The 18,993-nt window shown below is 41.4% G+C and overlaps 1 protein-coding gene across 1 annotated transcript; it reads left to right on the forward strand.

Moving 5' to 3' along the window:
- The first annotated feature begins 803 nt into the window (after positions 1-803).
- LOC137194622 (glutamine--fructose-6-phosphate aminotransferase [isomerizing] 1) lies at positions 804-17,385 on the forward strand. The gene is made up of 19 exons (XM_067606705.1): positions 804-911; positions 2,874-2,981; positions 3,538-3,645; positions 3,738-3,863; positions 4,197-4,255; positions 4,346-4,480; positions 4,569-4,630; positions 4,898-4,977; positions 5,075-5,183; positions 5,330-5,493; positions 6,700-6,795; positions 7,296-7,393; positions 7,610-7,730; positions 8,127-8,284; positions 10,845-10,959; positions 11,417-11,544; positions 11,993-12,160; positions 14,414-14,575; positions 15,578-17,385. The coding sequence occupies exons 1-19, from the start codon at positions 905-907 to the stop codon at positions 15,620-15,622; spliced, it is 2,049 nt and encodes a 682-aa protein (XP_067462806.1). The 5' UTR covers positions 804-904; the 3' UTR covers positions 15,623-17,385.
- Positions 17,386-18,993: the final 1,608 nt, after the last annotated feature.

Genomic DNA, 18,993 nt, shown 5'->3' on the forward strand with positions numbered 1-18,993 from the left:
TAGTAATATATATAACATAATTTCTTAAAATTTGATCTTAGAAATCTAAACATGTTGAAAATTAAAATGGATTCAGTATTCTTCACCAGTTACATACCTGGCTGGCAGAGATTGCTTTGAAATACCATTTATATGATCAATAGGGAGATGCCATTTACCATTTACACAAAATATGATTTAAAGTAATATGAATAAATTAAATGAATAAAAGTGCCTTGATTGTGTGGGTTGTGCTGGAGGACTTTGGAGTAGAGACGTCAGTATTTCGAAGATCCTGGTGACACTGAAGGATTTGGCAACTATTGTATTCTATAGGGTATTTAATAATAATACATTGGATTTGTACCGCACTTTTCATTCACAGTGAAACTCTGTGCCACAATATCAGTAACATATATCAGTATCAGTAACATAGAACACAATATAAAGAAAATAAAGAGGTATTAGTTATCTGTATCTCTATGTTTGAGAAACACATCATAATGACTAATGTTCCCTGCAGGAAGGAGGATGTTTGTGCATACACAGGACACATCAAATCCAAACAGCCTAAAGTTTCTGCCATTTGACAGTATATTAGAATATAATAAATGAACAAATCTGGCCAATAATTAATTGTTTTACCATATTCTGTATTCATCTGCAGTTGGCAGAGAGCACAGGTCTGTTATTGTGCCGTGGTGTTGGTTTTACGTGCGCTGCTGGATGGCAGCAGGATCTGACTGCCCTTTTCGCGGATCTGCATCCTGATGCCACGTCAGGACTCGGTAGATGCAACTTGATTGGCAGGGCGGATCGACCAATGAGAGGGCGCCATGGAAGAAGGCGGTTGGCTCTGATTCAGTGGACTCAGAAGGGGGCGAACCTTAGCTGACAGGCATTAACTGGCAGCCAAACTGCAGACATGTGTGGTAAGTGTTCAATTCATTCTACGTTTATACGATTAAGTGTAAATGGCATATTATTCTTTACCTATCAGAACAGCGAATAAATTAAATATGAACCACTAACATCATCGTTAATGTCAGAGTGAAAGCGCAAGTCAGTTGAAATTAGCTAGGGGTGGCTAACCTGAGTTAGCGAACATGAGATGGTGCTACTGATGCTGTTAGCTTGCTAAGTAACTTATGAACCAAGCGATGGTTCTCTTTTACTGTATATGCTTGGCTTTGTGTTGAGAGATCAAGAGTGTCAAGCGGCAAGTCGACATCTGAAAGCAAGCTTGAATAAATGAATTGCTGTCTTTCTGCTAACGCCAGACAGCTAACGATATTAACGTTACGCCCATCGCGTAACTTTCCACTGAATCTTTGTCACTGTGGTTTGTTGATCTAAATGTGTTTGTGAGCTCATGTTGCCGTTAACATAGTTTATGTGCTTAAGGTAATGGAAGCGTGAACAGAGGTGATGCATTGGTTGGATACAGTCATACCAGTGCTGTCACGCTGAGATTACTGGGGAGGAGGGGAGAACACGGAAAATGATGACTGATGTATTACCAGAGAAATGTAGTTGAGATGCTTCACTAGGATCTATCACTGTCTCACACTGTGTCTCCTGACTGATAAGTGATGCCTCTCTGTCTCCTATCACTGTCACTACAATCTCTGAGGGCACCAGATAGACTAGTTGGTATTTTTAGGACACCAAAACAGATGCTTTTCTATCTGCTGTCACAGCAATTTTAGGTCAATTTTGACTCTTAAACCTTTCCCTCAAACAAAGGGGGGTGTTGTGATGTTGCCCCCTTGCTGCAGCACTTTCCCTTGGCGATTTGCCCTTCTCTGCCTCCCTCCATCAACTGCTGTGCTGAATGAATGCTCTGTTGAACCGGGCAGCCCTCTGGCTCCACATTTGCATCTATCTGTCAGTGCTTAGCTGTCTAACAGGGCTGCATTTCATGCTTCCCAATTGGCCCTTTAAGGTAATGCTCCTGTCAGTGTGAGTTAGTTGTTGGGACATGCTGTAGATGCCAAATATGTAAGAACTGATGAGTATTGTTGGGATTTGTCAATAAGATGATTACTGTGGGCCTGTGATTGTAGCGTATTAGTTTTTGAGTCGGTTTTGTTATCGTACACGAAGAAATCTCAGTCAGATTTGTACACTGCAAACACCTTAAATGATAAACAGATTATTGGCAGACTATTGATGCCATGTGCAGTCATAGCATCTTGTACCAAAACCAAAAACTATTAGTTGAGATTTCTTCCTTCCCCTCCCTTTCCCAAGGCAGGAGATATCAGCTTGCGAAACACAGAGACTATAGATAAAATCCATTGTTTCTAAGCAGGTCTTGCTGTTTTTCCAGTGCAGTAACCTTTCCTGTAAGACTGGTTCTCATGTAATACTCCCATTTGGTTTTTTGACATGACACATATAGTAGAGGCTGACATCACTAAGTAATGCTTGGCATCCACTGTTGTTGTTATTAGGGGCTGGTCAGAAATTCTGTAAACTGACTTTTGGTGAAATCATATCATGACATTATGATTTTATCATATTTGTATAAAATTCTGTAAAAAAATTAATTTAAAAACTGAACAAATAGGGTTTTTGTTTTACATGTGGAGAGTTGTGCTGGTGTAATGAATAATACTGGAGTACTGATTATGTAATATGCAACTTTGCCGACATTTTCCATTTCATGATTGGAAAAATAAATATTGTAATATAGGCTTGGTTTTAGTCATATCACCCAACCCTAGTCATTGTATTTCCTTCCTTACATCTACAGGGATCCACATGAGAGTCAACAGCAAAACAGTGCTGAATTATCAGCTAACTAACACAGTCACATGGATGCTGGGCTGAAATTCTTTACAAAAAAAAAAATAAAGCACTGAATCTTGACATTTTCTTCTGCTCCCCAGGAATCTTTGCCTATCTCAACTACCATGTGCCGAGGACTCGCCGTGAGATCCTTGAGATCCTCCTCAAAGGCCTGCGACGTCTGGAGTACAGAGGCTACGACTCTGCCGGTTAGAGAGACGGAAAAGGCTAATATCACCAACATGCACTGGCTTGTTTATCAGGCCCCTTCCCTTTACTATCTCCTCACAGGACAGTTAGTCTGATATCGCCACAGAGTAACTGGTAATATTTAGGTCTGGCCAAGATAACGTTAGTGCAGCATAAAAATTGTCTGTTTTTTTATGTTCTCATGAGCTAAGAATACAAAACAAGACTGATGTTTTCTGTGAATTATTGAACAGCCATTATCATGTCGCTGGGTTACACTCACCACACAACTAATGGAGCTAATTTACTGTAAGTTAAGTCCATTTGCATTTTGCTCAGCTCTGAAGGATTTTTGCATGCATGAAGTGAGTGTAGCAGCTTCTTATGTTGGAGTTCTGCTCCAAAATGAGACTTGTGTGGACAGAGAAACAGGACATGATTTGCAAAATGATGAAACCAGCATAACGGAGGATTTCGGAAAGGGAGCGGCATCAGTGAAGGGAATCTGAAACATGCATTTTATAACCTGTTGGTACTTAATTTTCATGCAGTGTCTGATTTGTTTGCTTTCATTAGGTGTAGGAATTGATGGCGGTAACGGCAAGGAATGGGAGTCTAACGCCAAGTCTATCCAACTGATCAAGCAACGTGGAAAAGTGAAGGCTCTTGACGAGGAGATCAACAGTGAGCATTAACATATGAATTCTTGATTTCTCATCTGTAATCTGTGACACAGTCAGGATACTGAATATTCTGTGTGCTGTGCTTGTTTGTAGAACAGGAGAATATGGACCTGGATGTGGAGTTCGATGTTCACCTCGGCATTGCTCACACCCGCTGGGCCACCCATGGTGTGCCAAGCCCAGTTAACAGTCACCCACATAGATCTGACAAGACAAATGGTCAGTCGTGTTGATGACAGAAAGTCTCTTTAAAGCTAACTCGCTACACACAGCTTGAGGTTTTTACTTTTCTCAGTATTTGATGACCTAGATACACCTCTCCGTTGTCACTGTTGTAGTCATTTCCTGTTTGGAGCATTTTTTCTAATCTGTAAGAATCTAATCATTATTGATATTGCTAAAGCATTTCCTTTCAGTGATATCCTGTAACTATACATGTGTTTTATACATGAGTTTTTGTAATATAATAGTTTGCTTATAAAATAATGCCCTTTGGTAACCTTAAAAGCTTTTGATGTCTCGAGCTTCATGATATATTTGTCTGGTTTGCAGAGTTCATTGTTATTCACAATGGAATTATTACCAACTACAAAGACCTGAGGAAATTCCTGGTGAGCAGACGTTTTTTTTTTTAATCTGTCATTTCATTATCCTCATACATGTCATACTCAAGAATTTACTCTCTCATTCCGTCTCCACAGGAGAGCAAAGGCTACGAGTTTGAGTCAGAGACCGACACAGAGACGATCGCCAAACTTGTGAAGTACATGTACGATAACCGGGAGAGTGACGACATCAGTTTCGCCACACTGGTGGAACGGGTGACCCAGCAGCTTGTAAGGGCTTGCTCGCATGCACTACTGCCCCTGAAATGATCGGCAGATAGAAGAGCCTCTCTGATGTGTTTGTTCTTTCATCTGACAGGAAGGAGCTTTTGCCCTGGTCTTCAAGAGTGTCCATTACCCCGGGGAGGCAGTTGGCACAAGGTACACTGCCGCTGATGCTGTCAAACTGTTATTTATTGTAGATCCAGGTATTGTCGACTTGTAAAAAGTCTTAAAATAAATCACTCAAAGTTAATAACATCATTTTAAATACAATTACAACTTATTCTTGGCATTTTTCTTACACTATCTGTTTGTAGTTTTAACAATTTTATTAGCTGATGTTTTTCATTCATACCCTGCTGCATGTAGAGATTCCTATATTGGTTACGATTTGGTGCAACATAAATGATATTTCCTTTTGTGTAGGAGGGGAAGTCCTCTGCTGATTGGAGTGCGAAGTGATCACAAGCTATCCACAGATCATATTCCTGTGCTCTACCGCTCCTGTAAGTTTACATTTCTCTTTTTGGTCCAATTTGCCAGCATGTGATTGGATCAGCAGGACTGAGACCCAGTTTCTTTTTTCTTTTTTAAATTTCTCAGCCGGTAAAGAGAAGAAGAGCTGCAGCGCTCTACCCAGGACAGACCAGGATACCTGCCTGTTCCCTGTGGATGAGAAAGCTGTGGAGTACTACTTTGCCTCTGATGCAAGGTAACCACACAGCTGTGTCTTTTGCAGCCACCTTTTCAACTTCAAGCCACCATGAAACATTCTCCCCGGTTTCTATATGTCTCAGCTTTAGAGTGTAAATCACAAGACTAATGTAGTTTTTTGGTCTGTCACTTTCGTCACGGCAGCGCAGTGATCGAGCACACAAACCGGGTGATCTTCCTGGAAGACGACGATGTGGCGGCCGTGATGGAAGGCAGGCTGTCCATTCACAGGATAAGACGGAGGGCCGGAGACTACCCAGCCCGCGCCATCCAGACTCTGCAGATGGAGCTGCAGCAGATCATGAAGGGTAAGTAGAGGGTCAGACTTTGTTCTGTTAATTTTCTTTTCCCACCATATATTGCCTCTGGCTGTATTTGCAAATAAATCCCAAGTACCACTGCCCTATAATTTGTCCAGAACCCTGTTATTACTGCACAAGTGGTACTAAAACAGTAGTTATATAGCTGAAGTGGCTTTTAACTTTCAGCCTTGAGGCCTTGCTAGACATCATCCAGGTAGTTACAACGCTGCTTCATCACTCACACCCCCAGGGAAGTCATCAAAGTGACTCCTGAAATCCAGGATGCTTCACTTTACACCCATCCCCCCCCAGCCTCCCTCTAGTTAAGATACAGTGCAGTTAAACTGAAACAGTGAATATGAAGTGTATACATTACAGCTTTCATTTGAGACTGAGGACAAACGGTGTAGGAACTGTTGACATTTTACACATAAACCCTCGATTTTAGGGACTAAAATGTATTGGTTAAATTAAAAAAAATGTTTGCTTTGGCTATATGTTTAGGATTCTTGTTTTACATTTGGCAGACTGTTTATAAAAGGGCTTTGAAACACCCACAAATACCCTTGAAGCACCTGATTTAAAATCGTAGTGTGTTACTGTCCCTATAACTTCAGCACTGCTCTTGTAAGTGTGGATTTTCTATTTCCCTCTCCCTCACTGGCTCTTCCTCAGTTGTCCAGCAGAGAGCAGAGGTAAGCTGATGTTGGCTGGACTCGACATTCCTTTGTGGTCCTGTCATTACTCAGCCTCTCTCCTCTGTCTCAGATTTTGGAGCCATTCTGCTGAATAACCTAATTCGCATGACCCAGATTGCTGTCAGAGGCAGGCCGAAAAGCGCCCGCATATTTCACTGTCACAGTTTGTTATTGATGGAAAAACCCTATCTCCCTGATGTCTCATATGTTTGTTTTCCTTAATTAAAGAGGTGGCTTACTCTGTGTGTCTGACTATGTTAATAAAGCAATAAAAAAAAGATGTAGGAGCAACTCCCTGCATTCCCAGGAAGGCTTGCTTATCAGTAAAACATTGTAAAGATTGCTCTTGGACTGTGTGTCATTAATGTGTGTCAACATGACCCTTTTCAGATTCCCTCATCCGACACTTTGTAAAAAGTCCATCAGTGTTTTTAAGAGGCATTTACCTTTTTTTTTTTCTTTTTTTTTACAAGTGTTGGAAATGTTCCCCTTATTTCTGATCCTCCCATTGCAGGCAACTACAGCTCCTTCATGCAGAAGGAGATCTTTGAGCAGCCGGAGTCTGTTGTCAACACCATGAGAGGAAGAGTCAACTTTGATGACAACACAGGTGAGAGAAGTGTCCGATCAGTGTCTCAGTGGAGTGTTGATGCATTAACACACATTATAAATGCACTATTTTCCCACTCTGTCACCATTTATTATATTTAGGTTTTACACTATCATAACTCTTGGATTGCCAAGATTTAAATAACCTCTAAAAGTGCAAACAGTTGCTCTTGTTGCTCTTGTCTTTTTCTTTTCATGCATTTTGCTCAAACACAGGATTTGAAAAGGAAAAGCACATAAGAACATTGACTATTTTTATTGCTTGCATACCACTGCATGTCATAACAATAATCAAATAGTCTTAAAGAGTTTACTTCCTTCCTTTTTTCTCTTGTATGCATTAATATAACAGAGTTGCATACATGTAAAAACACAACACATAAAGAAAAGCCTTGCGAGTGACTGAAATTCTTTCTCAGCATTCTCATGGGCCCTTTTTTGCCGTTTTTTAACAAGGTGGAAAATGATGATGATGGATTGGTTGTTCGGTTTGGTTTTCAGTGACACTCGGTGGACTGAAGGACCACATCAAAGAGATCCAGAGGTGTCGGAGACTTATCCTTATTGCCTGTGGCACCAGCTACCACGCTGGGGTAGCGGTGAGTAGCTACCAACCAAACACAAAAAAAAAAAAACCAACATCATGGAAACATGTCTGCTTTGACTTCCACATTGAATCCATCAGAGTAGTTGGAAATGTGATGTCTATATTGTAGACACAGGTGCGAGGTTTGTGTGCTGCATTCACTCAGCTCTCAGTTCATCTAGTTTGTTTTAACAGAATGATGCTGAGCAGTGCTCTGTTACTTTCCCAGACCCGCCAGGTCCTGGAGGAACTAACCGAGTTGCCTGTCATGGTGGAGCTGGCCAGCGACTTCCTGGACAGGAACACACCCGTCTTCCGAGACGACGTCTGCTTCTTTATCAGCCAGTCAGGTGGGGAGACCGGTGCCATCTGGACTTGATCTAGTGCGCATTCCCGATTTGTCCCCACTTTCCATCCCAGGGAGCCACTCTGGTTCTTCCTGATTTATGTTTTCCTTATCCTATGCTTGAGTTTTATCAAACTGTTGAGTAAAACTTCTGCTGTGCTGTTGAGTTTTCTATTCCCAAACTGCTCTGTTGTAGCCTAGCGAATAAGGATTCTTTTTGTGTGTGTTAATGCGTGTAATATCTCTGTGGTCCACCTTGTGGTTTTTCTGTAAAGCTGTTTCAGGGTGTTGTATAGTGCAAAAGCTATTTCATAACAAACTCATAAATCAGCATAATTATATTGTCAGAAGTGTTACATTGCATAAACTGTTATTTTTTCCATTATTGTCAATCTTTCAGGGGAGACTGCTGACAGCCTAATGGCCCTGCGCTACTGCAAGGAGAGAGGGGCTCTGACTGTGGGTGTCACCAACACAGTGGGCAGCTCCATCTCCAGGGAAACTGACTGCGGAGTTCACATCAACGCCGGGCCAGAAATCGGAGTAGCCAGCACCAAGGTGAGCCGTGATAGCCGTAGCTTGGGTTTACTCTCTCAGCTCTTTGATGACCTTCAGTACGTATGTTACAACCCTTAATGTTTTTACCTTAAAACACATTTATTACACACTACTGTCCCTCAGTGACCGAAACAATACACTTGTTTTTCATCATCTAACAGAACAGTTTCTGCGGTGGGGGAGAAAAATTTGTCCTCTAGTGGGATTACTTTAGTCCCACTCTTAAATGCCTTTGCTGGTCTGGTCATATTAGTCATACAGATGAATGGAGTGGTTGCATTTTTAACTTGCGGTTACAGATTTTAGCATCTTGGGGAAATTTTGTTTTGGACTGTGTAGCAGCTTGGTTAAAGATAATAAATTCATACCAATATCAAAAGCTGGAATGGATGTCCAGGTTAAAGCCACTAAAAAATACAATCAAAATATTCAACAACTCTTTTGCCATAAATTATGAGTTTTATTGAAAGCACACCTGCCAATGGTCTAACTCTTCACAAAAAGGACGCGTGCCAGTACTCATGGAAAAGACGGAATATTTGGTGACGACTCAAGTGAAGGAGATTCATATATACAGCACAGGAGCTAATGGATACTCACTATTTTTTCAGCTGAGAAAAACAATGGGTCCGTCTTTGTTTTGACACAAGAATTTGTGCAGGGGAACTGCAACATTTTCATCCGCAGCAGTAAACAGTTAGCACTTAAAGAAAGAACTTAAGCTTTTTATATTTTGGGTAAACTGACACTTAGATTCTGAGCGTGAAGCAACTGTACACCAATTTGTTACATCATCTCATAAATGAACCCAACGCCCACTGACACTGAATGAAACCCAGATGAAAACTCCATTGTGTGTCTGGTCCCGCCTCTTGGAAGCTGACTTTTTTTTTTTCTCTACTCTGATCCCACGGGGAGGTGAAGAAGCCTGATATTCTCATCTCAACTCATGTAAAGTCAGGATCAGTGGTTTTCTGCCTCTCTTCACTCAACCCCCCTCCAACCTCTCTAAACCAAAAGGATTTGCCAGTTTGGGCCTGAAGTAGTGGAGCCTCAGTTAAGTTAGCGAGCACAGACCAAGAGAGTGGAGCAGGTCTCTCCCTGGCCCAGCCCTTGGGCTTGGCTCTGGGGCTTTTGTGCTGCTCCAAAGCCCCAAAGCACGCCTCGGAGACGCCATCATTTACTGCTTGGCTGGCTGGGCCACACACCCAGCGCAACCAAATGCTGCTCAACCTAGGTCATCAAATCACTGGAGAACATGTATTGCACCCATCTGCTAAATGACTGCTAGACCTCTATTTTCTATGTTTTATGCTAATTTGATATTTTTTCTTAACTGAAACAGAGAAATGAACCTCTTTCCGATTCCTATGATCATATTCGAGATTTATGGAAACAGTTTTTCCAAAGTTTGAGGCAAAATACTTTGATGCTATCTAAAGGCAAATCCTGTTGGCAGGTCAACTGACAGACAGTGGAAGACCGCCTTTGTGATTTACATAAAAGTATCCATCGGGAAGTTTGTTTTCTGGTTTACATCTCTTTCTGTTTGAGAAGAAGCATGTTCATGTTTCAGCTGTATGTAAGGGTGGTCATCTTTCTACGGTAACAGTTATGTGTTCTGCATGAAACGCACTGCATTGCGCACTGAAAAGTTGGTGACATGAACACAGAAAAACACATCAGTTTATTATGTGGAACATGTTGCCACATCTGAGCCGACAGCGCGGACTGTCAAGAGTTCTGAGGGACTGTGGTTAGCGTGCTGTTAAGGGAAAAAAACTGTGTAAAGGTTTTACAGCTATTTTCTTGGCCCTAAACACTGGCATTTCTGAGTCCAGAGGGTCCCGTGAAATGACTTGGCTTCGCTTAAACACTGATTAAATTTCCCAAATAGGCATGGAGGGTCTCCAAACATGCTCGGAGATGAAGGAGCAGAAAGAGGGTGGGCAGCGATGACGGCAGGCATCGAGTCTCAGATGTGCTGAGGTTGTGAGCGGGTGATATTTCCAGAATGATCAGAGAATATGCTCACTGATGTGATGATGTGTGTGTGTTCACCAAGTTTTCCAGGATGAGCACTAGTTTTGTTTGAGCTCTGCTGCATGCATTTTAATGCTGCTTGGCGTGTGTTTAAAAACCCACCTCTCCTTCCTTTTCTCATCATCTGGTGTAGATTATTAGCTGGAGACAAAGTTCGTTATCAAAACAGGCAGACAAGAAGCACACAAACTCTACTGAAAGAAAGGCTTCAGTCAGGAACTGGCTGCTGTAATTTGGTTTCAGTATTAAGTTGCAAGTCGCAGTATTAAGTTGTAGTATCAGGTCACATCAAGAGATGGAGCGATGTTCACTTGCAGTTAAGTTGCAATTTCTTCATTCATATATGTGTCATCGGGCTCTAGCAGCTGTTTGCTTTATCAGTGGAAGATGAAATATGAGAACTAACTATATATATGTGAGAAGATGTTTAGATTTGCTGCATTGTTTTGACCTAACAGTGAACCTAACAGCAACTTTAATGACACATACTCTGCTTCTCTGCTTTGTCGCTCTGCAGGCCTACACCAGCCAGTTTGTAGCCCTGATCATGTTTGCGCTGTTGATGTGTGATGACAGGATTTCCATGCAGCCCAGACGCCGTGAGATAATCCAGGGCCTGAGGGTGCTTCCAGGTAAATCAAGTCCTCTAGTATGTCTGGTTAGGCCAGGCAGACCCCACATGTGAGATTAGAATGTATAGAGATAGAAAGTCAGCTCTCAGAACAAAGATCGAGTACATTCAAACGCCTGTTTCATTATTTTTTTTTAAACAATCTTCTTGGAGGAAGAAGTTAAATGATGAGAGAGAAAAGAGGGAGGGGGGGGGGATAGCTGTTGGCTGTAGGCCTTTGCATGTTTCTCTGGATTTAAAGCATATGATGGCATGTCCCTAATGGTAAACTAATGAGGAATGTCTGTCCACTCTGCTGCTCCTTGTCCAACATTATGAGCCTGTCCAGTCCAGTTTCCAGCATGTGACAGCACACACAGTATTTTATTCAAGACCACGCACATTATTTTTAAAATTCTGTTGCTCCTGAGTATGAAATTCTTCAATCATATCTGTTTTTTTTCTCTTATGTCTGTTAGATCTGATTAAGGAGGTCCTCAGTTTGGATGATGAGATCCAGAAGTTGGCAACAGAGCTGTACCAGCAGAAGAGCGTGCTGATCATGGGCAGAGGCTACCATTACGCTACCTGCCTGGAAGGAGCACTGGTGAGCAAGTACAACCTTCCTCAAGAAAACAGCTTTGTCTGACTTTTTTTTTCTGCTTCGAACTGTGCACTATTAAAACTGCTCTAGTTTTGTCCATCAGTAATTAGTAAGTAAGTAATACCAGACTGCAAGAATCATTTCACCTGTTTTATTCTGAGAAACTCCTGCCAGAAATATTTCATTTCTGTAGTGAGTTATATTTTACATTAACGATTCTGACTGTACGTCTGACTCCACCTTTGGATAATAAAGTAAAGTTTGATTTGGAAAGCCACATACTGTATATCAAAAACAATGAAAAGTAACCTCAGGTATGTTTTATGAGTAGTGCAGTGGTGTCGTCATAGAGTTGGACTAAAAATTTATGTTTTTAAAATGTTAACCATAATAACTGCAATATGAGCTTAGATCTTTGTAAAGATGTGGATTTTTTTTCTCTTTCGTGTAGAAAATCAAGGAGATCACGTACATGCATTCAGAAGGCATCCTAGCTGGAGAGCTGAAACACGGTCCGCTGGCCCTGGTGGATAAACTCATGCCAGTCATCATGATCATCATGAGAGACCACACCTACGTCAAATGTCAGAACGCCCTGCAGCAAGTCGTCGCCCGACAGGTAAGACCTGTATGCACAGCCCTAAGAATCAAATGCAAACCTTTGTCAGAATACGATGGCCTGTTGCTGTCACAAAACCAAAATGCTGAATGTTCCTGGAGGAGAAATGAATAATTTAAAAATGTCAGTCTATTTTATAACATCCCTTTAGAGTGCTAACATGCAAAGAGGAAAAACAAACTTGTTTTTGAACTAATTTGATACCGATACCGATATATGCACATATTTTTTTTCCAGCTGGCTGAGGAGATGCATGCAAGCATAGACTGTACTAAGTATGATCAAGAAAGACAATATATGAAGGAAGAACTTAGGAAGACTGGAGTTCAGGAGCTCAGCATTAAAACTTTAATGCACCCGCCAAGTGGGTGGAGTAGCAGTTTTTTGTGGGTTTTTTTTGAGTTTATTAGACAGACAGGATTGATGTGTAGGATTTAATATTTGGTCTACAGTCCGAAGCAGAGGGTGGCGGTGATGTGCCTAATATGCTAGTTGCCAACCGCTGTTATAACCCAAAAAGAGGAGAATAAGAGGTTTCTTCAAACAGAGTGGTACATCCTGTCAGCCGAGGAATTTCTGTTTCTGTTGACTGTTTCACCCTGATTGTCCCGGTGTTTTTTCCGCAGGCTTCACTTCACTTAACTGACCGACAGACCGGCTGGTTCTTCCCACTTTAACCTGAATAACAAACCAGGGCTCAGTGGTGCGGTTGGATCAAAACAGAGAGCCGGGGCTAGCTGAGAGCTGAGCGGAGGCTAACTGGTTGTGCTTCCTTCCAGTCATGCTGCAGCTAACGCTCCGTTAGCCTTATTAGCGTCGCCACTTTCTGTATCCATCGTTTCACCTTTAAATCCCTCTAGCATTTCATATAGTGTTATGGTTGTAATTTGCAGTCGCACAGTGTGTGAGTAAATTATTTCTCCACTTCACCTCCTTTTTTAGGGGCAAATGCGAGTGAAATACTCACACTGTAGAGCCAAGTGACAGTACACATTTCAGTCAAACTTTGACCAGATCATGTGGGTTAAAAGTGTTTACTTTTCTAAAAATAGACTATGAAATATAGGAAATTAATTTGTTTTACACACAAACTCATCAAGACTTTTCAATTTACTAATTGAAATTCAAGTGACCGGGCTCAAAACTTGCATAATTTTGATGACACAGGTGTGAGCAACTCAGCCTTATATGACAAACATCATCTGATTCACGTGAAATTTTCAAGGTGTGCTCTACAGTTGATATACAGCGAAATGATGTTCACTTAATGGGTGTTTTCTAGCACCATATAGTGGACTCAGGAAATGATATTTAACTCCTTCATGCAATGTTAGATAACAGTGAAAACTAAAGTTACACGTCTTTGTCCAGCAAGTACTCGTAACAATGTACATTTAAACATACGCCACATAGAAGTGCAATCAAACTGGCTGAATAGCGCCCCCCACAAAATCACAGCAAAGCAGCCCCAGCAGCAGGCAAGATAGTGGACAAAGGAAGTGATTGTTTATCTCCTTCTTGCACTGTCTGAAAACAGCCTGGGTCTGAAGACATCTACATGCCCATCACAGAAGCTCTTCGACTGCACCGTGGCCTGACGTGCGCAAAGGGGCGAGGGCCTGTTCAACGCTGCTTGCAGCTTTAATTTTACCTATTATTTTAGAACATGTGTTGTTGGCTGTGGCTTGTTTGTTTTGCTGAGGTTGTTTTTTTTTGTTTTGTTTCTCTGTCTTTTAATGCACTGATGAGGAGTAGTGCTCCTAATGATGATGGCATGCAACTTGATGCAAACTTACAATTCCTCCGTTACCTAAAAGAGCACAAAAGTAGTAATAAAACATGGTATCGCATAATGCAATATGCACACGTTGTCGGCAGGTTGCAGCAGCTGGTGGTGTGCACTCATGAGTGTGTGTGCATGTGTGTGAGGAGGAGCGGCACCAGGTAGAGGTGTCAGGGAGCACCAGGAGAAGCACTGACTGAGCACTCAGCCCAGCTCTGAGCGCTAGATAAATCCCGGGGCCCACAGTTTATTTTTTGACCGCCCACTCCCACCCCCAAAGTTAAAACCGCCTGATCCCGCAACCTCAATAAATACAAGGGAGGGTTGGCTCAGCTTGACATCATTGCTGTTAATAATCTGCAGCAGATGTGGACTTCAGAGGTGTTAAAATCCAGGGAGGGGGGGCAGGTATAGGATCAAATTTTGACAGATGCTGTGCTTGAAATTTAAAGTCTTTATTTGACTTACAGGGACGCCCCATCGTGATCTGTGACAAAGATGATTATGAGACCATCAAGAGCTCCAGCCGCACCATCAAAGTGCCTCACTGTGTGGATTGCCTGCAGGGCATCCTGAGCGTAATCCCTCTGCAGCTGCTGTCCTTCCACCTGGCGGTCCTCCGAGGTTACGATGTAAGTATGCTCACTTCATCTCACATCCAACAGCTCCACCATTTTCATCTGCAGTGACCACTCCAACTAAAAACTTTCCACAACACCTGTATGTTTTACATTTACTGTTGTGTGAAGCTGACAACTTTGAGGAGAATCTTGAAGTTTCAAGGTAAAGTGTCCAAGAGAGGGGAGAAGTGTGTTTACAGTCAGTGTAAGCACAGTGTCACCGATGATCTGGCAGGTTACCCCTGGACCACTCTGCAGGCAAAGGCATTGAGAACCATCACCAGAAATAAACAACATGCGGTGTTTATACATGCAGATCATTCTGTATATAACTCACTCACAAGTATCCTTATTTGAGTCGAAGCATGTAAACTTTCTAACTTTGGTCGCTGAGATGAATCCAGTCCGCAGTCCGGTGCAGCACCGCAGCGGCCAAAACTGCCCCCATTCAAGGACTTGCATTTTCGCCACACTGCCCGATTTGGTCTGAATACCGCCTAATACTCCTGTTTTTTGTGCAACATTATAAACATTACAATTACACTTAATTCCCTATTAAAACAGGATTGATTGACCTGACCTCTTGTATACTTGACTGGCTTTGCTGTATTTTGTATTTGCATGATGTCAAAGTAAACAGCTTAACTGAAGTATTGCACAACGTGTAACTGCAGCCATTGTTGATGCTACTCTTGAAGAACTTCACTTCAAGAGAAAGAGATGACTTTTTTTAAAGTTCAAAGACTATTCACAAAACTGTGACAAATGGCGCCGCTGTCCTGACTGAAAGACAAACATTTAAACTTCTCCATGCACACTCCCACCCTCCAAGTGATGAGAGACGTTCTGGCTGGTGGATTTAAAAGAGCAGCGTTGTCAAGCTGCCATATCACCAGCAGGCATATTAAAAAAAAAGTTTTTAAGATTTTGTTAAAATTATACTACTGATAGTTGGACAGTTTTGTATAACTGTTGTCTATCATATAGTGATTGACCTCTTTTATTTAAATACAGGTGGACTGTCCAAGAAACCTGGCCAAGTCTGTGACCGTAGAGTGAACCGCACCATTCTTCACCTAACGAAAGCCTGGCGGACACGTACAGACAGCAAAGGGGGAGCGTCTGTATACAGATACAGTACAATTTCCTGTTTATGTGTCCTATGTCACGGCTCTTTTTAAGGCAATCTTTTACTCAACAGTTGTGTATCTCACTGTTGCATATTATCTATCTCACTGTCTATTTTCTCGGAAACCTTTGGCATCGTCGTCATATTATTGTTAGAGAAGTTATTCTGTATTCTTCTGGCAAGGTCTGGGTTGGCAGTGATACATTTTCATTTCTCTCTGTGTTTGTTAATCTGTAACAAGTTTCTGCATTGATCTCTGCGTAAGCCCTCCATGTTTATTTGTGCTGATTAGTCTCACTGGGAGCTGTTGACTGGCAGACATTAGCTTTTAAAGACCTTACTGGCTCTTTTTTTTCCTTTAGTGCAATGATTTGTAGTTTAGGTAGAATATTTTTCTTTGGCAGCTAATCATTTGAAGTGTCTTTACTCCACTTAAATCATTCCAAGCCACAGGTCTCCGCCTCGTAGTAATTGCAGCACAGTTGGATTTGCTTCTAAGTACGCACTAATTACTGCAGGAGCTGCATCGTAAGTATGCGATCTCCACCAAAGCCCACAAGTACACTGTTGTGTGAAATCGTCTTGAGCTTGTTCACAATGTACGTGACACACCATTCGGATTTCAAACTCTGATGTTGGTCGGCTCAGTTAAAGAGAATAAGAGACTTTGTTTCTGTTACCTTGCTCTGCTTTTATTTTAAGTTCTTTAAATCATACTTTTACTGTAAAGCTTTTCGGGCACAGTTTAGTTTGATTCTTTTGTTGACCTCTGTTGCCTAACAGCTCATCAACAAGACCTTACTGCTGCTTTCCGGTCTTCAGTTTACATTTAAACACTAAACTGAAGTAATTCAAGTTGGATGAAGTTAATTAACTGAAGTAGAAGTTGCACAGCTGCCAGCCCACATCCTGCCACGATGACTACTGCAATCACAATATTGGGACCATTTGTAGCTATTGTTTCTTTTCTTTTGTTACTTTTGTTTTATTTTCTTAAAAGACAATGAATTTTATATTATTGAAGTTACACTTTGATTTGAAATGTGAATGTTACTGTCATTTGAAATGTCCTGTCAAACCAAAAATCTTTACAATGGCTTTGGCAGTTGTAAACCAAAACATATATATATTGTATATGTTCATCCTGTCGTTTTGTAGTCAAACAGGTACTGATGCTGGTAGATTGTGTCACATGAAGACGCTTCAAAGCCTAAGAGAACAGATACACAGTTATGTGGCAGTATGTCAAACTGTAGATGTTTATTTAGATAGTCAGATGCCAGCTGTGTGTTTCTGTGATTCAAATGTCTTTGTTTCAAAAGCCAAGGAGAGAGTGAAGATGTTCGCACACACAGTTGTGTAGTGAAGAAATAGGAGCTGCTTCAGTTCAGTTTTTTTATAGCCCTTCACATATTTTAGGTTAAAATACATTTATCTTGCTTTTGCAATCAAGCCTTAACTTCAAGTTTTTCTTCCCCCCCCCAAACCTCACCATTGAGCTTTTCCTCAGCGTGAAAGGCTTTGAAAACTGGAAATGCTGTTACAGGTATTTGTAACCCACATAAATGAGCAGACTTATTTCTTGACTTGAGGCAACTGCACTGAATCCTAGCAACATTTGTAGAGTTACTGATGGAGTGGGGGACTATTTATTAGTGGAACTGATGCAATAAAGTGTCAAGTACTTCTCTTTTTCATGTGTCTGAGTTCATTTGATGAGAAGGTGCAGCGATTCAGGACATATAATGATACTTTATTAAAATAAAACACACACCTTTGGAATAATATTAAAAGTTTACAAATCATTTGATACATTCATGTTTTATGTACATTATATACAAAGTTAAAGTACATCAGACATTCAAGGGCTGTTTAGGAGCGACGACAGATCCCAAACAATACCAAGCACCTGTGTGGAGTAAACCGTCAGAGTCTGTAATGTGGACAGTACTGGTTTGATGCATCCATATGAAGTCACAATGGTGGAGACAGTAGATGTGATATTACTGCCCAGATGCGGCAGCGCTGATGGTGCCAAATGGATGACAGTCATGCAAATAGACAGTGAGTATCGGCAAAGTGCAGGCACAGCATACAACAATGACTGGAGTGACTTCACAGATGTACCCCCTCCACAGCATAGAGGAGAGCAGCTGCTGTATCTGAAGGTGTGTGGTAAAGGCCGGGCGGAGCAGCTCGATTGTCCGTCTCGGTCCGGTTCCTGACGTGAGGGGAGCACACCTGCCAGCGTCACCCTGAGGAACGCATTCAGCCTCAGCATTGTTGAAAGGTAAAAAGCGAAGCCATTAGTGAAAGCAAGTGCAATTTTAAGAAGGATTTCATTGCACTGACTAACCACAACTATGGCTTTGAGTGTAGCTGCAGAGTAATTACAGAAGACAGCCGTGGCTCTCGACAAATATAGTCTCCATTTTCTGACCACGGGAAGCTTTTCATCTAGAAAGAGCATCATCTGAAGCATGTTCTGTACCCAAGTCCTTCACCTGTCTCTACAAACCAAACCATCACAGCGGCTTTATGTTGTCTGTGTGCAATTGAATAACTATGAACAGGTGTTGCTGTCACTGTGACCTTAATTAGTGCAGCTACATGGCATCAGTATAGTTTTGCCAATAAGGTTAAATCAACTAAATTGTGACCTACAGTATCTTTAAGTGACTCTAGATTGGCTCTAGCTTGATGTGTAGGACTTTTAATCAGAGACACTTTTACTTGTCACAGCAGGAAAAGCACAGGTGAAGCAAATAAAGTTAATAATGGCTCCAGTGAGCCACCATAATCCAATAGCAGAGTCCTAAATGGGTCAGAGCCGTCATTGGTGTTATCAATGACACCTGTGCTTTTCATCCTATGACGAGCTGATATGTAAAGTTATTTAAGTGAGATGCGTTAGTGTTAAATAAGGAGTGAGAGACCATATACCTTTAAGGCTTGTTTGATTATTTTTTTCAAAAAGTCTCCCTGATTTTTTTGGGGAAGAGGCAAAATCTATATTTAAATATTTGACATTAAGAGGCAGATAAACAAGTTTTGTTTTTTTTTATTTTAGTTTTAATGGTCAGTTATCTCTTCTGGTCTGATTTTTAATCATCTAATCTAACACACAAGCTGTATGGAGTCCAGACACCAGTGAATGTTGGTTTAGTAACACAAAGCTGGATCCAATTACCAATAAACTGTCAGTCACTAATTATTTTTATGTTTTATACTGATTTAAAAAAAGAACTTGCCTCGAATTCTTCTGTAAAATTGATTTAGGAGACACTGCACAGCACGACAC

This window comes from Thunnus thynnus, chromosome 2 (assembly GCF_963924715.1).
Source record: "Thunnus thynnus chromosome 2, fThuThy2.1, whole genome shotgun sequence".
In the NCBI taxonomy this organism is placed as follows: Eukaryota; Metazoa; Chordata; class Actinopteri; order Scombriformes; family Scombridae; genus Thunnus; species Thunnus thynnus.